Source organism: Canis lupus, chromosome 8, assembly GCF_011100685.1.
Source record: "Canis lupus familiaris isolate Mischka breed German Shepherd chromosome 8, alternate assembly UU_Cfam_GSD_1.0, whole genome shotgun sequence".
NCBI lineage: Eukaryota > Metazoa > Chordata > Mammalia > Carnivora > Canidae > Canis > Canis lupus.
The window spans coordinates 70443594-70463310 of record NC_049229.1 but is presented as its reverse complement, the minus strand read 5'-3'; the positions used below and the strand labels follow the sequence as shown (position 1 = coordinate 70463310).

The 19717-nt window shown below is 47.6% G+C and overlaps 1 protein-coding gene across 1 annotated transcript in view; it reads right to left on the bottom strand.

Moving 5' to 3' along the window:
- Positions 1-19717, bottom strand: part of DYNC1H1 (dynein cytoplasmic 1 heavy chain 1) — a 67766-nt gene that overhangs the window by 9732 nt on the left and 38317 nt on the right. The window contains exons 35-57 of the mRNA XM_038545753.1: positions 17718-17945; positions 16769-16999; positions 16377-16517; positions 15895-16128; positions 15598-15804; positions 15398-15519; positions 14589-14754; positions 13867-14030; positions 11245-11374; positions 8371-8504; positions 7805-7919; positions 7542-7703; positions 7245-7459; positions 6938-7142; positions 5695-5868; positions 5466-5585; positions 5151-5271; positions 3998-4193; positions 3411-3528; positions 3108-3323; positions 2233-2445; positions 1970-2097; positions 144-297 (exon numbers count right to left, since the gene is read on the bottom strand). Coding sequence (XP_038401681.1) covers positions 144-297; positions 1970-2097; positions 2233-2445; positions 3108-3323; positions 3411-3528; positions 3998-4193; positions 5151-5271; positions 5466-5585; positions 5695-5868; positions 6938-7142; positions 7245-7459; positions 7542-7703; positions 7805-7919; positions 8371-8504; positions 11245-11374; positions 13867-14030; positions 14589-14754; positions 15398-15519; positions 15598-15804; positions 15895-16128; positions 16377-16517; positions 16769-16999; positions 17718-17945 — 3894 coding nt within the window. The remainder of the gene's footprint in view (positions 1-143; positions 298-1969; positions 2098-2232; positions 2446-3107; positions 3324-3410; positions 3529-3997; positions 4194-5150; positions 5272-5465; positions 5586-5694; positions 5869-6937; positions 7143-7244; positions 7460-7541; positions 7704-7804; positions 7920-8370; positions 8505-11244; positions 11375-13866; positions 14031-14588; positions 14755-15397; positions 15520-15597; positions 15805-15894; positions 16129-16376; positions 16518-16768; positions 17000-17717; positions 17946-19717) is intronic.

Sequence of the window (19717 nt, the reverse complement as noted above, 5' to 3'; positions counted from 1 at the left end):
CCAAGATCAAGCAAATACTGTTTTGTTGGACTGACTTTTTACAGACCTTTGACATCAAACAAAGTCTTACAAAGTTCAAAAAGTACCACTGTTTAGATCCCATACTTCAGTTTTATGTCCTATCAACTGTCGGATGCACACACCTGCACCAGAAGGGGGTTCCCAAACCTCAGCGCGCTCTCCAAGTTCTTCCGGAAGGCATCGTCCAAGAAGCTGGTGCGTGTGATCTTGCGGTCCTTGTACTCATTCATGATGAATTCTGTGGCCTGGCCAGACGGGTCGATGATCAGCGGGTACCTGAAGGTGAGGCAGCAATAGAGCAGGTTCAAGGAGCCCCGACAAAGACAATGGGAATGCCGTACCCACTGCTCCAGTGCAGTCTCCAGTCTCCCATGAAGACAAACAGGACAAATGGTTGATGCTAAAGCCATCTTTTTGAAGGTCTTCTTTAAGGAGCTAACAAAGTCACAGACTCTCTGGAGCAGGGCTATAGTTAAAGTTTCTCTTCTCGCGGGGACACAGGTTCTTGTCTCAGCATTCAGTACATGCTTTTCTGCAGATGCTGAGCACACTACACTAGAGTTACTGTTTTATGTGTTCCTGACCTTCTAGACCCTTTAGGAACTTGGGTGTCAGCAACCATGCTGCAGCAGCACCCAAGGCTCATGGGCAGAAAGGGTTTAAACCACCAGGGACCCTGACAAATGGCAGATGCAACTTAGTTCTCAGAAGGAGCCTGTGAGAAGGTACCGTCAGCATCAGCACATTTCTTTTACGAACAAACAAGATGGGATACTAAGAGGCTATGGCAGGGTGCCCAGGGTCACACTGCCAATTAAAAAACTTTTTAAAAAACATGTACTGCACATACACGTGCTTGCATAAAACTTAGAAGCTATGAAAGGGCAGATAGTGGGAAAAACCACCCCCTTCTCCTGTATTTGGTTGCCAGTTTCTGGTCTGTGTACTTGGGAAAAGATCCAGGTATTTACAGACACACGTGGGGGAGTGGGTGTGGGTGCGTGTGTCCACAGGGGGGCCACACTCGCCCTCACATGGCACTTGCCCCCATTGCTCACTGCCTGCTGGAGTGGCCCTCTGCACGCACACTGTATGAGTGGTCTGGTCTACAAGGACCCCAGCCTCCCACCCCTGATATACATAGTGACGTGTGAACCAGCCCCCACGAGGAGCACCACAGGTGCTTTCAGTGTGCTGTTGGTCACATATGCAGGCTACTGTTGAATAAGTACCTAGGAGTGTGTATGTCTCACTGAGATGAACACAGCCCTGTATAGACCATGAGCATGGGTCGATGATCTCACCAGCACCATCTGGCAAGACATGGAGCCTGAGGGTTTGCTCCCAAAATAAATCACACCCACAAGTCTTCATCCTCTTTGTGTCCCTGGGACAGTGATATACGTCAAGGGCTCGAGGATTTGAAGATTCTGAGATAAAAACACCAAGGATGTCTGGGTGTGAGAGCTGCCGCAGAGGCAGCTCGAGCTCCCGAGGGCCAGGGGCCCCGTATGTGGGATGAGCCCTGAGGACCCCCTGAGCCAGTGCTAAGCCTGCCATCCCTCCAGTCATCCTCCACTTCTGACTCTGGCTTCTTAAGCCATAAACCAGATACCAGTTTCCCCTTTAAATCTTTTCAGCTAAGTATTTTCAGTTATAATATTTGGAGAGGGTCTGTTTCACTGTCCACTGATTCTCAGCCCTGCCAATCGGCTATGAAAGGTTACATGACAAAGGTTCCTTACAGAACAATTCAGACAGTCAGAAGTGAGGGTGAGGATCATGTGCACCCCACCGTCAGAGGGGCGCTGAGCCTGCCTGCACCATTTGCCTACTTCCAAGTTTCTATTCATTTCCTCAAAGATGCGTTTTGAAAAAAACAAACAAAAGAACGGGACCACTGCACGTAGAAACTTTTAAGCTGCTCTCTCTTTGAGCGAGTCCGTACCTGTTGAACCGCTTCAGCATGATGGCATTCTCTGTACACAGGTCATCCGCAGGTAAGGAGCTGGCTTGCCAGCGGAGACGCTCGTCAGCATTGGAGAGGTACTCCGTCCGTGCGATGTCTGTACGGAACTGAAAGGTGAGGGAAGTTACCCTTCCTTTTCAGAACTACAGGTGCGTGATTTCAAGCCAGACTCGAACAGGTGAGTGGACACCAGTCTGGCCCACGCCTTTAACACCTGTTTGGAATTCCCTATGGACACTTACCTGGATGTTGGCTTGCTGCAAGTGGTGGGACCAAGTGGTGAACAAGTTTTGGCGCATCTGCTGGTCAAAGTAACCCGCATAGGCAATGAACGCCGCTGACAAGAGGCAGTCCCCAGCAATAGTGGACATCTGGTTTTTGAAAGTCTCACTTGTTTTTTCCCATCGTTCACGTTCAGCAGACAAACTCTTCAGGAGAGCAGTACTCCGGTTTACCTAAAGGGAAAATCAAACAGGATTTATACCATAAAGTGAAAATCTGTTCCTCCACAGGACTCTGGGTGGGCTAGAGACAGAAACAGACTCTAGTTGTTCACAGTCCCAGAGGAGATGGGACCCAGCTCCCCCACGACTGAGGAACCTAAGCAGGGTGTGAGGGGGTGCAAAGAAGCAAGAGTCAGCCTTGAGATGTACAAGGGAGTGGAGATAGACCAGGAAGAGGGCCTGGAGTGGAGGGTTGGCCAGAGGGAAAAAACACTGCTGGCAGAAGAGGAGAATATTCTGCGAATTCAGGAGGAGTATTGGCTTGGTGATAGACACAGCAGTGGGCATGAGGCCTGGACAGACAACCAGGCCTTTGGTGACTCCACTGAAATAGAGGCAGGCAAACAGCCAGGCTGGGGACTGGTGTGGAGAGGGGGCTCACTGGCTGCAGATCGCCTCCTGGTATCCACCTGTCCTAATCAATGCCACTCAGAAAATACTCAGGGAAGCCAGCACGACCGGTCAGACACAAAAAAGCTAGCTGGCGGAGATGAATGTGGGGCACACACATGAGAATGTGTGTTAAGCCCTAGGAGCACCTCGTGTTAAACCCCACAAAGACAGAATTGAGGGGAGTCAGCAGTAAAATGGCACATGTTTGATGACAATCTTACTTTTGCTTCAACAGCAGCCAGGTCTGCTTTGATGGCCTGGGCCTCTGAGATGAGGACGGCGTACTCTTCCTTGTAGCGGGCGATGCTGGCTTCCAGGTCCCGGATCATCTGCTCTACCTCATTGGCCTTCTGCTGGTTGTCCTTGGCGTCATCCTCCAGCTTCTGCAGCTCATTGCGTAGGGGCTCCACTCGCTTTAACATGTCGGCATAGTTAAGCTGAGGAAGACAAATGGTAGTTATCCTTCACAAGTGACCAGCCTGGCAGTGGCTTTTCATACAGGAGCTCCCGGTTACACTGGCTACCTGTGCAATTGCCCATTTCACCATTGGCCCACAGGCCAGGGATGCCCGGTTCACAATCTCGTAGTTGTAGCTTGGGTTGGACATGTAGTTTTTCTTCATCTTCTCTCTTATGGCATCACTGCAAAAAAAGGAATTGTAGTTCTAAGCACATGTAGAGTGAACGTAGTAGAGTTTTTAGGAACCCAAAATGTGAAGGCTGGTTCCCATCCACTGCCCCCACAACCAGACCCACCCATGTTCCATGTAACAGTGGCAACTGCTGCCAGGAAGGCCTCTGACCCTCCTGCCCCCACCCTCCCCTGACGTGAGGCAGTGTCTGACATCAGCTGTGTGGTGTGGAGGCGCTCGCAAGTATTTGTGGGGATGGGGTAGGATTCGGCTCACAGCGGTCAAGGAATCAGAACATTACTGCCAGGGATGGGAAGAAGAAATCTGACTACTACTTTGAAGGAACCAGCCTGAAAGGCATTAACCTAACAGATGCCGCCTTCTAGTGATGCCAGGCCACAGTGACAGGGCCACACAATAGCAGGAAAACCTCCCAACACCTGAGCACTGTCTTCTACATCCTTCCTGGCAACGCTCACCTGATCTCCTCTGCAGAGAAGTTGACGATGGTGGGGATGAAGTTTTCCCTCATGATGATGGAGCGGATCTGCTTCCAGTCTGTGGTGCTCTCTCCCAGCAGCAGGCAGATGGACTCGAGCGCCAGCTTCACGGCAGCGGGAGGGTTGGCCATGGACCGCACCTCCACCAGGTGCTGCTTCTTGATTGATTTCACCGCTGAGCACAGGGGCAGCAGAAGAGGTAGGGGTGGGAAGGTGACAGAGTGAGCACAGTAAGGGGGCTGCGGCACAGCAGAGCTGTGGCTCTGATGAGGAAGGGGCCACTGCTCAGAAGGTCCAAGTGAGCAAGACTTTCTATCTTTAAACCCCCTGGAACAGTGTTAAGTAGCTGACCTTTTAAATAATTATGAAGAATTATGAAGAGCTTGCTGTACTGACCCCACACTAAACATTCTGGATACAGCAAGATGCTGCTTTCAGGAATGTCTCATAGGACCCCATTAGCTTATTTACCTCCATAAACTTAAATGATTTAAATATTTTAATACTTTCTCAGTGGTTACTCGGAAGTGAGAACTCTATTAAGTTCCCATCTAAATCTGACTCTTAAGGAAAATCTATAGTTTGGACAGCGTGTGTCACTTTCTCCCGTCCTATAGTAGGGGACTTCATGTCTGAAACAAACGCCAGCAGGCCACGAGGGAGGACAGGTCAGGGGCCTGCTCGGTTGCTGCTACAGCGTCCTGCAGGTGCCTGGTGGAGGAAGAACAGAGGCCAGCACTATCAGCGCATAAGTTTGTGGTCGCCAGCCCGGCCAGGGCACACTAGGGCAACACGCACGCTTCAGGGCATTTCTGGTAACATTCAAGTCAGGAATTTGTAATAGCACATTCACGTAATTATCACTGGATCTTAAAAACAAAAACATGTATCCACATAAACCTTATGTTGTCAGCTGTCTCTCCTAAGAAGAGTTCTACTCCGGTGAAAGCAAAGCAGCATTACAAGAACTTTGCTTTATGAGATGAAGACAATCTCCAAAAAAAAGAAGAAGAAGACAATCTCCAGTGTTCAGGAAAGCCTTCGGGTATTTACCATGCTCAGCCAACTCTCCACAGCACCACGGATGGAGCACCCTTTCTAAAAAGCCAGACCTCTGACAGCACTGACGTACCATTCTGGGCCTCAATGACAGCAGGCTCCACCTTGTCCAGATCTTCTTTGACACTCATTTGTTTGTCTGCTATCACTTCCTGCTGCTTATGCAGCTGTTCCTGAATTTCTTGGCTCATCACCTAAAACGGAAGAAGGGCTTGGCTGCAGTACTGGTTACTTTGCTGAGTGACTCCTGAACGACACTCCTGACCTCCCCCAGACACCGCCGCCCCAACCCATCAAACCCTGAAGACCACCCAGACTACACTTCCTGCTCTCCCCACAGACTGCCAGCGGGGGCCCAGCTGGGCGAAGGCTCCTGAAGCACACATACCTTCTTTTTCTCTGCCTCCTGCTGGTCTTTCACCATCTTCTTCAGCTTGTCGTTTGCGGCCGCGTTCTTTACCTCCAGCTCTTGGCTCTTTATCCTCAGATCACGCCGGAGCTCCTCCACCTGAGGGACAGACGCCGTGTTAGGAAAACAGAATCGTGCAGAAATTACCTGGAAAGGGGTCCTCACACCAGCCCCCTGCCCATGACTGAAGCGAACCCCTGGGAGGTACCTGGTCAACCGTTTCTTTGATTTTTCTGAGCCCAACATTCAAATGCATCTGCTGCTCCTCCAGCTCGCTCCGCTTCTCATGGAACAGGTTGGCATAATGGTTAATGAAGTCCAGGTAGTGGCGGGGCGTGATGGCCATCGTCCTGCCCCCTCGCTTTGCCAGCCGAGCATTAGCCTTTTAGAAAATAGGTAAATCTTTTCACTCTTCGGGACGTTCTCCGTGATTTAACCTCCAAAAGCTAACTGCTCTGCCTATAGGGATGCCCGGTGATTTGGTGCATGGATGGAGCCCTCAGAAGTCACAGTTGAGCTGGGATCTCAGCTCAGCCTCCTACGAGATCTCAGGGAGCCCCTGAGACCCCTAAGCTTTCCCAAACTTCCCTGCAACACAGAGGTAACCTCGGTGACCTCACACACGTACTCCGTGTGAACAGCTCTACAACTGGGGTCGTGTGTGCTCTATCTCTTGCCTCCTGCTTATTTCCCATGGACACCAACATAAGAGATGGCACCAGGACAAGGGCAAGTGGCACAGCTGTGTGACCAGCTGCTCTGGCCCCTCAGGCTCATGTAAGGCAGTAGGACACCACCAAGGGAAGCCAGGGCCAGGCCACATTCTGGAGGCAATGGAGATCTGCAGGTGTGGCAAGGAAGTGATCAACGGAACACCCACAGACTCACAGCGGTTTTTACAAAGCCTTTCAGATGGGAGATTGGACTCTCCCATGATAAGGAGTCTAAAGCCAGGGTCTCCAAACCCTGGCCAATGAGCCAAATCCTGCCACTGCATGTTTTCTGCACACGGAGCACTAGTGCACACAGCCCTACCCATGTGTACATATGCAGGCTGTGGAGGCTTTGTGTACCAAGGCAGGGCCGAGTAGTTAAGAGACCCTCCTGGTCCACAAAGCCTAAACCATGAACGCTCTGGCTTTTTCCAGGAAAAACTTGCTGACCTCTGATCTGAATGGAGAATCAGCACCCTCCCCAACACACACTGGCAGTGAGATAACAAAAGCAGAGAAGAACGTTTTACAGAGGCAGAAGCCATAAGGCAGTGAAGGTCAATGACCCCAGAAGGTGCAGCCTGGTAACGAGGAGGAGTCACCGCTGACAGAGGTAAGAACAGGCAATGGCACTGTGCATAATACCAGGTACCCTATGGTCTCTTCTTCATTGGTTTACTTTTATGTTAGCAGGATGTTTAGTTTTTTTTTTCCCCATGACCTCAAAATGGAACCAACCTGGTGAAGAGTCTGATGAACAAATACACAGCTATTTACAATAGCTTCCCGATGTGATGGTGGCTGTGGAAGTTTGTCATACACAACTGGCATGTAATCAGGCACAATGTAATTTGGCTTCTCCAGGTCCATTTTACTTGTGAATTCTTTGCCCACTTGATATAGTGCTTCAGTGGACCAGTCCCCAAACCAATTCAACACACACCTGAAAAAGATGCCCATGTCTCAAATAGCTCCCAAGAGCAGGGTTTGCCCCTTGGGAAGAAATTGGCTCTTGTGAACCAGAGCTGAGCAAACATCAGCATACCTGTTGAAAAGTGCTGGCGAAGTGGCTGCGCGGTCCTTGAGCCCCTCTGAGGATGGGTTCATGGTGAAGACAACATGAAGGTTGCGGATGACCTGGCTGGTGAACCATTTGTAGAGTTCCTCATGCGAGTCCAGCATCAAGCCCTCCTTCTGGGCCCCCTCTTTACACTGGGTCATCAGGGTGGCATACTCATCTCCTTCGAAGAGGCCAGGAACCTAGCCAATGAGAGCATTACTACTAACTGATCCTTTTAACCTGCTGCCACTAATACACAACACAGTGTAATGTGGCACTTACTTCCCCATTGGCCAGAAGGGTATTCATTCGCTCCAGGAATCCAGAATCTAATACGTTGGATTCATCCATTATAAATGCTATCTTTTCATTCTTACAGCCAGAACGTCTCAACACTGTGCGAAGATCTTCATCAAAGTCTTCCCCTGTATACTTTCTATGCACCTACAGAAGCAGTTGGCAGGTTAGGTCCATTCTCATTCAAGGAGCCATGTGCAGGAATCAGGAGTCGGTTACTGGGATTAAGAAGTGTCAACTAGACCCACCTTAATCTGGTACACGCTCAAACCATTCATCCAGGCCACAAAGCGGGACAGGGTGGTTTTTCCCGCTCCACTGACACCAATCAGAAGCAAGTGGCCTTGAGGTTGGCGGAATATTCTGAAACATCAGAAAAGATACATTTCAAGGCTTTTATGCTCCGTTTCCCCTTTGACACTTAGGTCCTAAACTTTTTCAGGAGTTAACCTACAACATTTTTAATGTGTTTATCTTGTACGTTAAACAGTTGTTGAGCAATCTGCTATCTGCTAGGTCTGGAGGAGGTGCAAAGATCACTAGGACATGGTCCTGTCCTCCAGATAATCAGATGGCAAGAGGCAGACAGACCCGATTCTACCGAGTTTTCAATCACAGTAGGAACAGACTGCTAGCAGAAGCCAAGTAAGTGCTGCACAATAGACAAGTATGGGACAAAGAAGCTGGACTTAGAAGGGGGGATGGTCACTTTGCAGAGGAGTTGGAGCTCCAAGGTCAGCTGGGAGGCCTGACAGGATCCCCACCACTATATTTAACAGCAGCTTAGGCAGTCGTAAGGCTGCAACAAACTCACCGGTCAATCCTGAGCACGTGGTCTAACACTTCATTAAAGAGGACCAAGGGGACGTCAAGTTCTTCTTCATAGAAGACTTTCAGCCGAGCTTTGACATAATCTCTTAGTTCTTCCTGGTCTACTGGGATGTAATCCTGGAGAAAAAAAGGTAAGACCCAAATTACTAAGAAGACATTACCTTCGTTATTACACCAATTATATTTTCATATGCTCAGATGTGCCTGGCTGGCTCAGTAGGTACAATGTGAGACTCTTGATCTCGGGGTTGTGAGTTTAAGACACACACTGGGCGTGGAGCGTACTTAAAAAAAAAAAAAAAATTTCCATGTACTAAGAAACTATTTAAAAAATGCAACAAAAGAGGAGTGCCTGGCTGGTTCAGTCACTGGAGCATGCAACTCTTGATAATAGGATTGTGAGTTCGAGCTCCATGTTGAGTGTAGGGATTGTTTAAAAATAAAATCTTTAAAGACACCCTGGGTGGCTCAGCGACTAAGTGCCTTTGGCTTAGGGCATGATCCCAGGGTCCTGGGATCGAGTCCCGCATCAGGCTCCCTGCAGGAAGCCTGCTTCTCCCTCTGCAGGTCTCTCATTAATAAATAAAATCTTAAAAAAAAAAAAAAAATCCTTAAAAAATGCTACAAAAGAAGGTATCATTAATAACATAACAACAAAAGCTTAATTAGGACTGAATCTAGAACCATGGAAAATATTTGTTTTTTTTTTAAAGATTTATTTATTTACTTAAATATTTTATTTATTTATTCATGAGAGACACAGGCAGAGGGAGAAGCAGGCTCCATGCAGGGAGCCCGACATGGGACTGGACCCCGGGTCTCCTGGATCACACCCCAGGCTGAAGGTGGCGCTAAACCGCTAAGCCACCAGGGCTGCCCTTAAAGATTTCATTTATTCATTCATGAGACGCAGAGAGAGAGAGAAAGAGAGAGAGGCAGAGACACAGGCAGAGGGAGAAGCAGGCTCCATGCAGGTAGCCCGATGTGGGACTTGATCCCGGGCCTCCAGGATCAGGCCCCGGGCCAAAAGCAGCGCTAAGCTGCTGAGCCACCCAGGCTGCCCCCATGGAAAATATTTGTAGAGAAAGATTTCTTTCTTTCTCTAAACTTCACTGAAAGACCTCACAGAAGGGCCTAAATAAATGAAGACAGAGACCACCCTGCAGAGAAAAGCAAACTACTGTAAAAATGTCAGTTCCATCCAAATTGAAAGAGAAAGTCAATGTAGTCCCGGCCTCAATCTCAAGGGTGGACAGTAGTGGTGGTTTTAGCACAACATGACTAGAGGAAAGTGCCAAGGATGGTCAAGATGTCCATAAGGGTCCTATCAGGGCTATGCTATCAGGGCCATGCAGTCTGAGCACAGGAAGTGACAATCAGTAGAACAGTAGAGAGCCTCTAAAATAGACCTGTGCATGCAGAGAACCCGTAATGACCCAGAGATGCTGCCAAGTAGAGGATTATCCAACAGTGCTGGGTCCAGTGTTAGGACAATGGACACTCCCCAGGAAAAACTGAAAATGGACTTGTAGCTCACTCCACAAATATACACAATCATCAATTAATCATTTTTGTTTTTTTTAAGATTTTATTTATTCATGAGAGGCACAGAGAGAGAGAGGCTGAGACACAGGCAGAGGGAGAAGTAGGCTCCATGCAGGGAGCCTGATGTGGGACTCGATCCTGGGAGTCCAGGATCACGCCCTGAGCCAAAGGCAGATGCTCAACCACTGAGCCCAGGGATCCCCTGATCATGGGTTTAAGTAACAGGGCATTAACATCATTTGCTCTTCAAAAGACACCCTAAGGACAGTGACAGATGAACCACTGGGAGAAGATGGTGCCTATAAATGAAAAGGATTAGAATCTAGAGTCCAGAAATAAACAAAATTCCAACAGCACCAAACCTATCTTGCTATTTTTTGCTTCCATGCAGCCATCTGCCTAGCATGTCCTTCCTGACGAAGGTGTACAAACCCCTTTAAGACCTAATGTCAGAGAGAAAAAAAAAAAAGTCCCAATGCCAGGGATGCCTAGGTGGCTCAGTGGTTGAGCGTCTACCTTTGGCCCAGGCATGATACTGGGGTCCCCAGATCAAGTCCTATATCGGGCTCCCCCTATGTCTCCCTATGTCTCTGCCTCTCTCTGTTTCTCTCATGAATAAATAACATCTTTTAAAAAAACCAAAAAAAACAAAAACCCAAAAGACCCAATGTCACGGTTAGCTCCACCGAGATCTCTACCCAGACAGAGCTGTTTCCACCTGTCTCTCCTGTTGGACTGAGAGCTCCCTACAGCAAATCTTCACTCATCCATGTGTCCACACTACCTACCGAATGAAATGCATATCAAAACAACAACTTACTGAAACATCCTACTCTCTTTTGGAAAAAGGACAGCTCACAGCTATTCTAGAAATGTCAACTTTATTTAGTATAATAGTATATGAAGCATTTTCACACAAATTATTTATAATTAGCTCATTTTTAAAAGGGGAAAGAGTTATACGATCGAAAGAGAAACCAGAGCATTAGCTCATTTTTATAGTGTAAGGAAAGTGAAAGCAAAGAGAAAGACTCTTTCTGCTACAAACACATGGAAGCCATGACCCCTGCTGGCTGGAATGGCATGGCTCTTCTATCAACCACCTCATGGGAGTAAGAAACACGGCTGGTCAGACAGCCCCAGCCACACTCCTGGGATTATCTGCCCTAAATCATCAGCAAATATGTAGTGCATTGTGCCTATAACCAATGCTTCACACTTACTGGGTGCTTCAGGAAAAAGTTTTGATTAGAAGAAAATTCTTACTAAAATGAAAGGAGGAAGTATATCTGAAATGACATAGATTTGTTACCTTTGACAACCAGTTGCTGTACAAGATGGGCCGGCTCATCGCCTTCTCTTTGTCTATGTTGGGAAAGTGCTTCAGAGCAACCATATCGATGTTCTCGTCCGTCCAGCGCCTTTCCTCATCCTCCACCAGTCTTAATGGAAGAAGAGTGACATGTGTGTGTATCAGGCCAGAGACCATGGTGAGAAAACACCAGGTTTTGTTGGGCTGGGCTGACTCCAAGGGGTAGAATTAGCTTTTACCAGGAATTTTCATTTTCTACAAATGGAAAAACTTAAGAATCTGAATTCTGGATAGCTTAAACAATCCAAGATTTTGATATTAAATATAAAACTCCTCAAAGATATGGCACCGCTACATGTAAAAAAAATTCCTCTGGGGGCGCCTGGCATCTCAGTTGGTAGAGTGAGGGGACTCTTTGAGGTTATGAGTGCAAGCTCCATGTTGGGTATACAGATTACTTAAAAAAAAAAAAAAAAAAAAAAAAAAACAAAGACAAAAGTCAAAAAAATTCCTCTAGAACATTTAATTACATTGATTTTTAAAATAATAACATGAGGGGCACCTGGGTGGTTCAATCAGTTGGGTTTCTGCCTTCAGCTCAGGTCATGATTTCAGGGTCCTGGGATTGAGCACTCCATCGGAAGTCGGCTTCTCCCTCTACCTCTGCCCCTCTCCCTGCTCATACACATGCGCTCTCTCTCAAATAAAAATAAAATGATGACAGGAATCTAGTTTCTAAGCTTGCCTACTGTTAAGTTCCCAATATCCTGGAGGCAATAAGAGGACAAGGATAGGGAACTGCAGGACACACTACAGTGCTGGAGACACAGGGCTTGTAAAGAAAACTAGGAAGCAAGCAGGTGAGACTGAACCTGTCCTTGTGGATTTGGGGGGTCGGGGGTGGGGACACCTTCTGAGAAGCTGAATATGTGATACACTCACAGCAGGCTACCAGGAACAGGTCTGGTGAAGGCGGGTCATGTAGTTACTATAGCCAATCAGAATTTACAAGTACCACTGCCACTGCTGTGTTTTAATGAAAACAAAATTTTATCTTTGGTATTTTGGGAAATTTGTAAAAATTATAGCTCAAATTTTTTCACTACTAATAAAGAGTGTTAGTTTTTAGTTGTTAGTTTAAAAAAAAAAAGCTAGTAAGTTCCTTGCTCTGCCTTGCTTTGCTCATCTGGTACACTGGGCTCTTGGTCAAGGCAGCTGTGCAAAACTCAAGTACTCCAAAGACCCTGATTTGAAAGCCAGAGATCTATAACGAAGCAATGTTCTGGGACTCCTTGAAAGCATGGGTGAGAAAAGCTGCCTGGAGGCAGGACTCACTGGTCCAAAGGTATAGCTGCCAAACATGTAAGTACTTCTCGGTGTGGAGGGAGCCACTGGCCTTGGGTTCTCCCAGGGGACTGACTGTTAACTGAATGCTACCAACCACAAGCATCCAGGACAGTGAGTGGCCAGAGGGACTGTGTCCTCTGCATATGGCCACCTCACACTTACCCTGGGGGTGAGGGGACCTGCCCTGCCATCAAAGGCCTGCTCTCCTGCACTGTTCTGAGTAACCCAGTTCACAGGCAGAACATTTCCCCCAAATAATTTGGGCAGGAAACTGTGGTGCTGCATTAAATAGTAGATCTATTATGATGTACTGCTTAGAAATTTAGAGTCAAAGCAACATAAATTTGACTTTTCCTCACCAGCTTAAAATGAACCTAAAAGTCTATGAAGCCTAAAATATGTAAAATTAAAAATACAAAAACAAACAAACAAAAATGACAGAGTAGGATCTGGGAAAATTAAGATTTTACTGTCAAACAAAGATTGTACTAAACTCTAAAGAACGTAAGAAGTTGGTTATGGCTAAAAAATATCAATAATTTTCAAGATTCCTCAAGAGGTAAAGACTCAACTTTTCACTGGCATTTCCTGGGACTCAAACCACAAAACCTTCCACCATCTATACTGATCATGAGCAGCTCTTTCCCTAAGTATGGGTGACTTCGCCAGAAAAATTCAAAATCTACAAAGGGAACACCTGAGACAAGTGGCCAACAGGTAAAGAGAAAACCAAAGTCCCAGGGACAGAGCTATAAACCCTCTGAGGAGAGTAAAGATCGATGGTAAGGAGTGGTGATTATGGAAACTGTATAGTAGGGAGTTGTTAGAAGGCATTTAACTATGGGTTGTTATTGTTTTTAAAGTAATCTTTACACCCAAAGTGGAGCTCAAACTCATGACCTCAAAATCAAGATTTGCATGCTTCACTTACTAAATGAGCCAGGTGCCCGTAGAAGGCATTTAAATTTGTCAAAAAACTCTAGCTCTGACAAGATTATGCAGCGCCCACTTGACAGCTGCAGAGGTTAATGAAGTACCCTGCCCTACACCACTGAGTAAGCAGTGGTGGATAGTCCCTGCGCCCTGAGACTTGACACGCTGGGGGTGGCTGTGCTTGGTGCCCAGACACAGGGCCACCCTCGCAGCTTCTGTTCCCTTCTACCACCAGCAGAACCTGGCTCAAATCTGAAAGGCCAGCTTTGCACAGACCCTAACTCAGAGGATGGTAAGAGTCTGAGTAGTGGAGCATGGAGCTAACCTCATCCTCGGCTTTACCTGTCTTGGAAGAGACGGAGGGCTTCGTGTGCCCAAATCCGAATGAGGCCTTCCACAGGTAGAGTCTCCAGAGGTCTCAGGGCCTCGAAAATTCCTCGTACCCACCTCGTCATCTCACGGGGTGAGTAGATATAGTGGGGCTGTGTGTCCTGAGTGAATCTTTCCTGTGGGTTCAGAAAAGCGAAGGTATGTGTAAATACCTTAAGACATGAAAGGTGGGTAAAGGGTTAAATGCTGTGTAAGATTTTTATATTGAAAATGAACAGCCTAAGCCCTGGAATATTTAAGGATGAATTAATAGATAATGTTGTTCCAACATTATCTACCCAGAACAAAGTTCTATCCAAGTTGTTCACTTTTATAAATTAATTATATTTAAAGGAACGATGAAACATTCTTCAGAAAATACTTTAAAAAATGTAATTCCTGAATTCAAGGAAAGCAGGATTTCAAAAGCAGAAACAAAAAAAAAAAGACATTCGATGACATTAAAAATTTTGCAAAAAAGATTGCAGTTCTACAACATTAAAAGCAAACTAAAAGTCAGGAAAAACGTCTGCACAATGGGACAGGCAGCTCTTTCTTGTGTCCTCAGGAAGGCTTCCAAAGACAGACTAGTCACAACCATGAGAACCACGTCTTTTTACCGATCTTTTTCACTAAAGCTCATTTTTTTCAACAGTGTTCTTCAGTGACCAAAGGAGCCGAGAAGCCCCAAGTACCTGAGACATGGTATAAAACTCCACCATTGCAGCGGTGAGCGGCTCGGCGTACGTTCGCAGGGATGGGATAAGCCTCAGCATGGCCCGGTTGAAGGTGCCGTAGATCTGTGTCAGGGAGGCAGGTCCCGGGTAATCCACATACACAACAGGAACGTGACGCAAGAATCTGCACGAGGATATCTGGCTCAGCCACTCCAGAGAGGGAGCAGGGAGCCTGAGTGGACAGCAGCCCTGTCCCAAGCTGCTTCCCAATCTACCCATAGGCTTCATGTCAGAGTTAAGAGAGATCATAAACCGCTTAGGCCTGGGTCTGACATGTAACAGTAGAGGCAAAAAACTTTAAAAAGAACCAAGCAAAGATGGGAAAATGATTCAGGGACGTCTGGGTGGCTCAGTGGTTGAGCGTCTCCTTTGGCTCAAGGTGTGATCCCGGGGTCCTGGGACAGAGTCCTACATTGAGCTCCCCATAGGGAGCCTGCTTCTCCCTCTGCCTACATCTCTGCCTCTGTGTATCTCATGAATAAATAAATAAAATATTAAAAAAAAAAAAAAAAAAAGGAAAATGAGGTTTATTCAGCCCCATCCTGGCCCTATAGACAGGTCTGTGGCAGTTAGCTCGTTACTGCCCAGAGTCCGTGCCTTTATTTTCAAGTGTGTTTTCCTAGTATTGTAGCACAGGGACCTTATGATAAGCAATATTTTGTTACCTTTCTATAATTAAAACTAGATTTTTATTGTGTTACGTTTAAAACATATCCTGGAATAGGTATGTGTGTGAGGCCGATGCAGTCTATGGAGCTGTGTGTTACCTGTGGGACAGGGGCTTTCTGCCAGGATCGGTGGGTGGATTACAAGCCCCGACAAACTGGATTCTCTCCAGCTTCACCCATGTTTGATCTGAGGTTCGGTAAAAGCCTCCATGCTCCACCATCTGAGGAAAAATGGGAGTGTTGGCATTTTAGGAGCAAATGTGAACGAGGGCAGTGGGGGCCTGTGGGTATACACTCACCTGTCTGATGAAGGATATGACCCTCTGTGTCCCATATTTATCCATGTCCGGCAAGTTGATCTCATCACAGAACAGGACCAGCCACTTTCCTAGTTGAACAGGAGCCAGAACGACCCCATTAGGTGTGCGTCTGTACTCGCAGTAGTGGTCAAAAGTCTTCAGCAAGAGCTCCGGGGTAGTGGCACTCGAGAAGTTAAGGCCCACAACCTTTAGACGGAAGAAGCAAATGAAGTGCTGTAAGCCCCATTCCACATTCGAGCCCCAGAAGGGCTGCTGCCCTCATCCCAGCCTCTTTACCTCCATGTCAGGCAACGCTCGGAGGGCGCTGAAAAGTGTCATGGTCTTGCCAGACCCAGGGGGGCCACATAAGACCAGTGGCTTGTGCTCAGCCAGCCAGGTGTACAAGAGGGCTTCGTGGCGGACAGTGTCCAGAGTCGGCACGACGACGTCAGGGGCCGCCACCTTGTGTGTCTCCACTTCGATCTGAGGCACCTTGGCCTGCCATGGTGACCATTCTCCACTGATGGACACCTACACCCAGAGAAAGGGCACAGGTCACCCTGGGACCCACACACCTCCTCAGAGACTTGCTTTCATACAAATCAGAACTTTCACGTTCATCTGTTTTCCTTTTACACCACATAAAACAAAAACCAGAACCCTTTTATGAAACAGCCCAGCTGTTTTATGCAAGCCCAGCTCTGGGTGAGGTGGCCTGAGGATGCATTAACGCAATGTGGCACGATCAAAGGGAACAAGGCCTGCCTCCACGCACTTACTTCATAATCGATAATGGGTATATTGGGTGCGGCAGGCAGCGGCACTGTGGTGATCCTTCGGATGTATTCACCCAACTCTGCTCTCATTTTCAGCCGACTGTCTCCAGACAAGGACCACAGTATGGCATAAACCAGATACCGCTATGGAAGGAGAAAACAATCCACTTTTGAATAAAAAGTTTCAACAATAAACACATTCATAGCCACGTTAACTGTGAAGAGTCGTTGCCAGGGTTCTTGGATCACAGACACACACACAAAAGCCTGACCCTGCGCCCAGGAAAGAGAACACACCCAAGCAGGCTCATTGTTTCGGGAGGTTCACAGATGCAGAGCCGCATAAGCAGGGCCCCCATTGAGCCCTGCTCCCCGCGATGCAGGTGCTCCCTGACCTGAATATAGCGCTCCAGCTGCTCAATCTGCATGGGGAAGTCAGGGTGGTTGGCGTTGTACTGCGCCACATTCCGACAGGCCTGGTGCAGCATGGAGAAGAGCGAGCCCAGGCAGCGGAGGCGGGTCAGGTCCATGATGTGCTCCAGCTTGAAGGCGTGTTCCAGGGCCTTGATGACCAGGCCATTGGAGGTGAAATACGGCTGCATGATTGTGGCTGCATCCCTCTGGATCTGCGACAGGCAATAAATGATACTTTAGTATTTTTTTAATTTTATTTATTCATGACGAGAGAGAGAGAGAGAGAGAGAGAGAGAGGCAGAGACACAGGCAGAGAGAAGCAGATTCCATGCAGGGAGCCTGACGTGGGACTCGATCCTGGGTCTCCAGGATCACACCCCAGGCTGAAGGTGGCACTAAATGGCTGGGCCACTGGGGCTGCCCAATAAATGATACTTTATCATTTCAAAAAGCCCAGAAACTTTCACGTACTCTAACATAAGCCGGGGAGAAGGTCAAGTGACCTGCAAAAAAATTTTTACCAGATAAGCTTCAGTGACTGATCCTTATTTCTATACCCTGGTGGTTCTTAAAAATCACATTTCCCAGGAACATTGCTTTTCGTCATTGAAGTGGAGAAAGGCAGTGTTTCATCAATTTGCAGAGAAAAGTCAGATAACTAAGAGAATTTTAAAAATTTTCCCAAACATGTCCTCACTTTGGCACTGAGACTGCCTCCTAAGGAGCTAGTATAAGACAGCACTGATTATGCAACTCTCTAGTGAGCGCCTTGCTTCAACAGATGAGCAGTGACCATCCGGGCAGTACCATGGCCCCCTTGGCTTCCAGACCCCCAGGGGTGGAATGTCTGATCTCATTGCACATGAAGTCCTAGCCCTCTCAGATGCAGATTTGTGGCCATACTTGGCAGAGTGGTGATGGCCCTCATACCTGCAGCATTGGGGAAGCAGCCTCCTCCCCCTCGTCCTCTTTGCCCTTGCGCCGACGCTGGGCCTCATCCTCCCCTTCGTCCAGGGGGATGCTGCGCAGCCTGGCCAGGAAGTTGTTGAAGATCATGTCTGTGCTGAGCACGTCCTCACTAAACCAGACCATACCACAGCGTGACACCGTAGCCAGGGTGGCATATTTTAAGTCCTGCACTTCAAACATTATTCGCACCTTAAAAAGAAAATACAGAGCACATTTGATGCAGATTTGATAGAAACTCAGATGTTAAGATATATATTTCTACATATACATCAAAAGGGCAATTAAATTTAGCTTTTCTGCACTTGTTTAAAAGTAAAAAATATCTTTAATTGTCATCACTACAACAACCACCAACCACTCTCCATAAGAATCTGGGTAGGAGGGGCGCCTGAGTGACTTGGTCAGTTGGTCATCCACTTGAGATTCACTCTCTCTCTGCCCCTCATCTGCTTGCACACCCGAATGCATGTGTACTCTCTAAATCTAAAAAAAAGAACCTGGGTAGGAAATGTGTGTGGTGGGAGAAGAGCAGGTTAGCCCCTCCAGACAAGATCTTGGTGGACAGAAGAAACTGCTCCCTTGGAGCAGTGCTCCCAGCAGTGGATGTGCAACAGCCTTGCCCTGGACGGGGTGTGGTTGCCACACTGCCTGCCTGAACCCACGAACCTTCACATCGACTCCTTGAGGCAGGCATGTCAGTGTCTCTGTTTCACAGATGGGACTGGGTACCAAACCTTGGTCCTACTGCTGGTTAATGGGGCTGAGATTCAAACCAGATGGTTTCAGCCTTAACCTCAATGTTAACCTGCTTCACAGGAGAGTTTTCTTTTTCTTTTCTTTTCTTTTTTTTTCTAAGATTTTATTTATTTATTCACAAGACACAGAAAGAGGCAGAGACACAGGCAGAGGAAGAAGCAGGCTCCATGCAGGGAGCCCGATGCGGGACTCGATCCCAGGACTCCAGGACCACGCCCTGAGCCAAAGGCAGGCACCCAACTGCTGAGCCACCCAGGCGTCCCGAGTTATCGGTTTCCAATAATAGTTAGGATCTACCAGATAACAAGCTGTAATAAAAAGACCCAACAAGTCAAATCAAGACACAAGTCGAAGCACACATTTTCGGACTGATACCAGGCATCCCTGGCTTGGTTTCTGAAGTGATGATAACCACTGCTGCTGACCCAAAAGTTCAGGTTCATCCACTGCTCAGGCAAAATGATTCCTCCATCTCATGCCCACATCTGGCCCCTTGGCGAGTCCCACCAGCATGAATTTTAAATTACACAACTCAGCAGCTTCCATGCTGCCAACTCCTCTGGCCCACATCCATGGCTGTGCCCAGGTTACCACTCAGCTCTCAGACGGTCCCCTTGCTCCCATCCATCCTGTCCTCAACTACTCTGCACGCAACCGCCAGAGGGATCTGATCCAGACCCTCCCACGGCTCCTGACTCACGCCACAGACAAGTGCCAGGCCTCACAGTCTCCCGGCCCAAGCTGATCCGGCCCCTTTCCTCTGATCTCACTCGCCTTTTCCCCCTTCGTTCTACACACCTCTGACCAAACACCCTACTGCCTACCCTTCACCTGGAACTGGAACACCTGGAGGCCCATGAGACTGGCTTCCTCACCTGCCTCGATCTCCACAGATGTTTCTCAATTATGCCATAATGTCATGCATCCTGACAGTGCATCCTCCAGATCTTGCCGACAGCTACCACTTCCTTTCAGCTTGTTTTCTCCTTACCACTTCACACTGTTTCCCCTATTTTTCTGTCTTCCATTATCAGAGTGTACACCTCAGGACAGTAAACGTTTTGTCTGTTGTTTTCCTGTTAGGCCTTTAATAAAATGCAACTCCTTGCCAAGCCCCACTATGTTTCCTTATCTATCTGGTGGTGTGTCCAGGACCTAGACCAAATGCTCATTTTGCCACTTTCCAGATGTACGATAACTTCAGA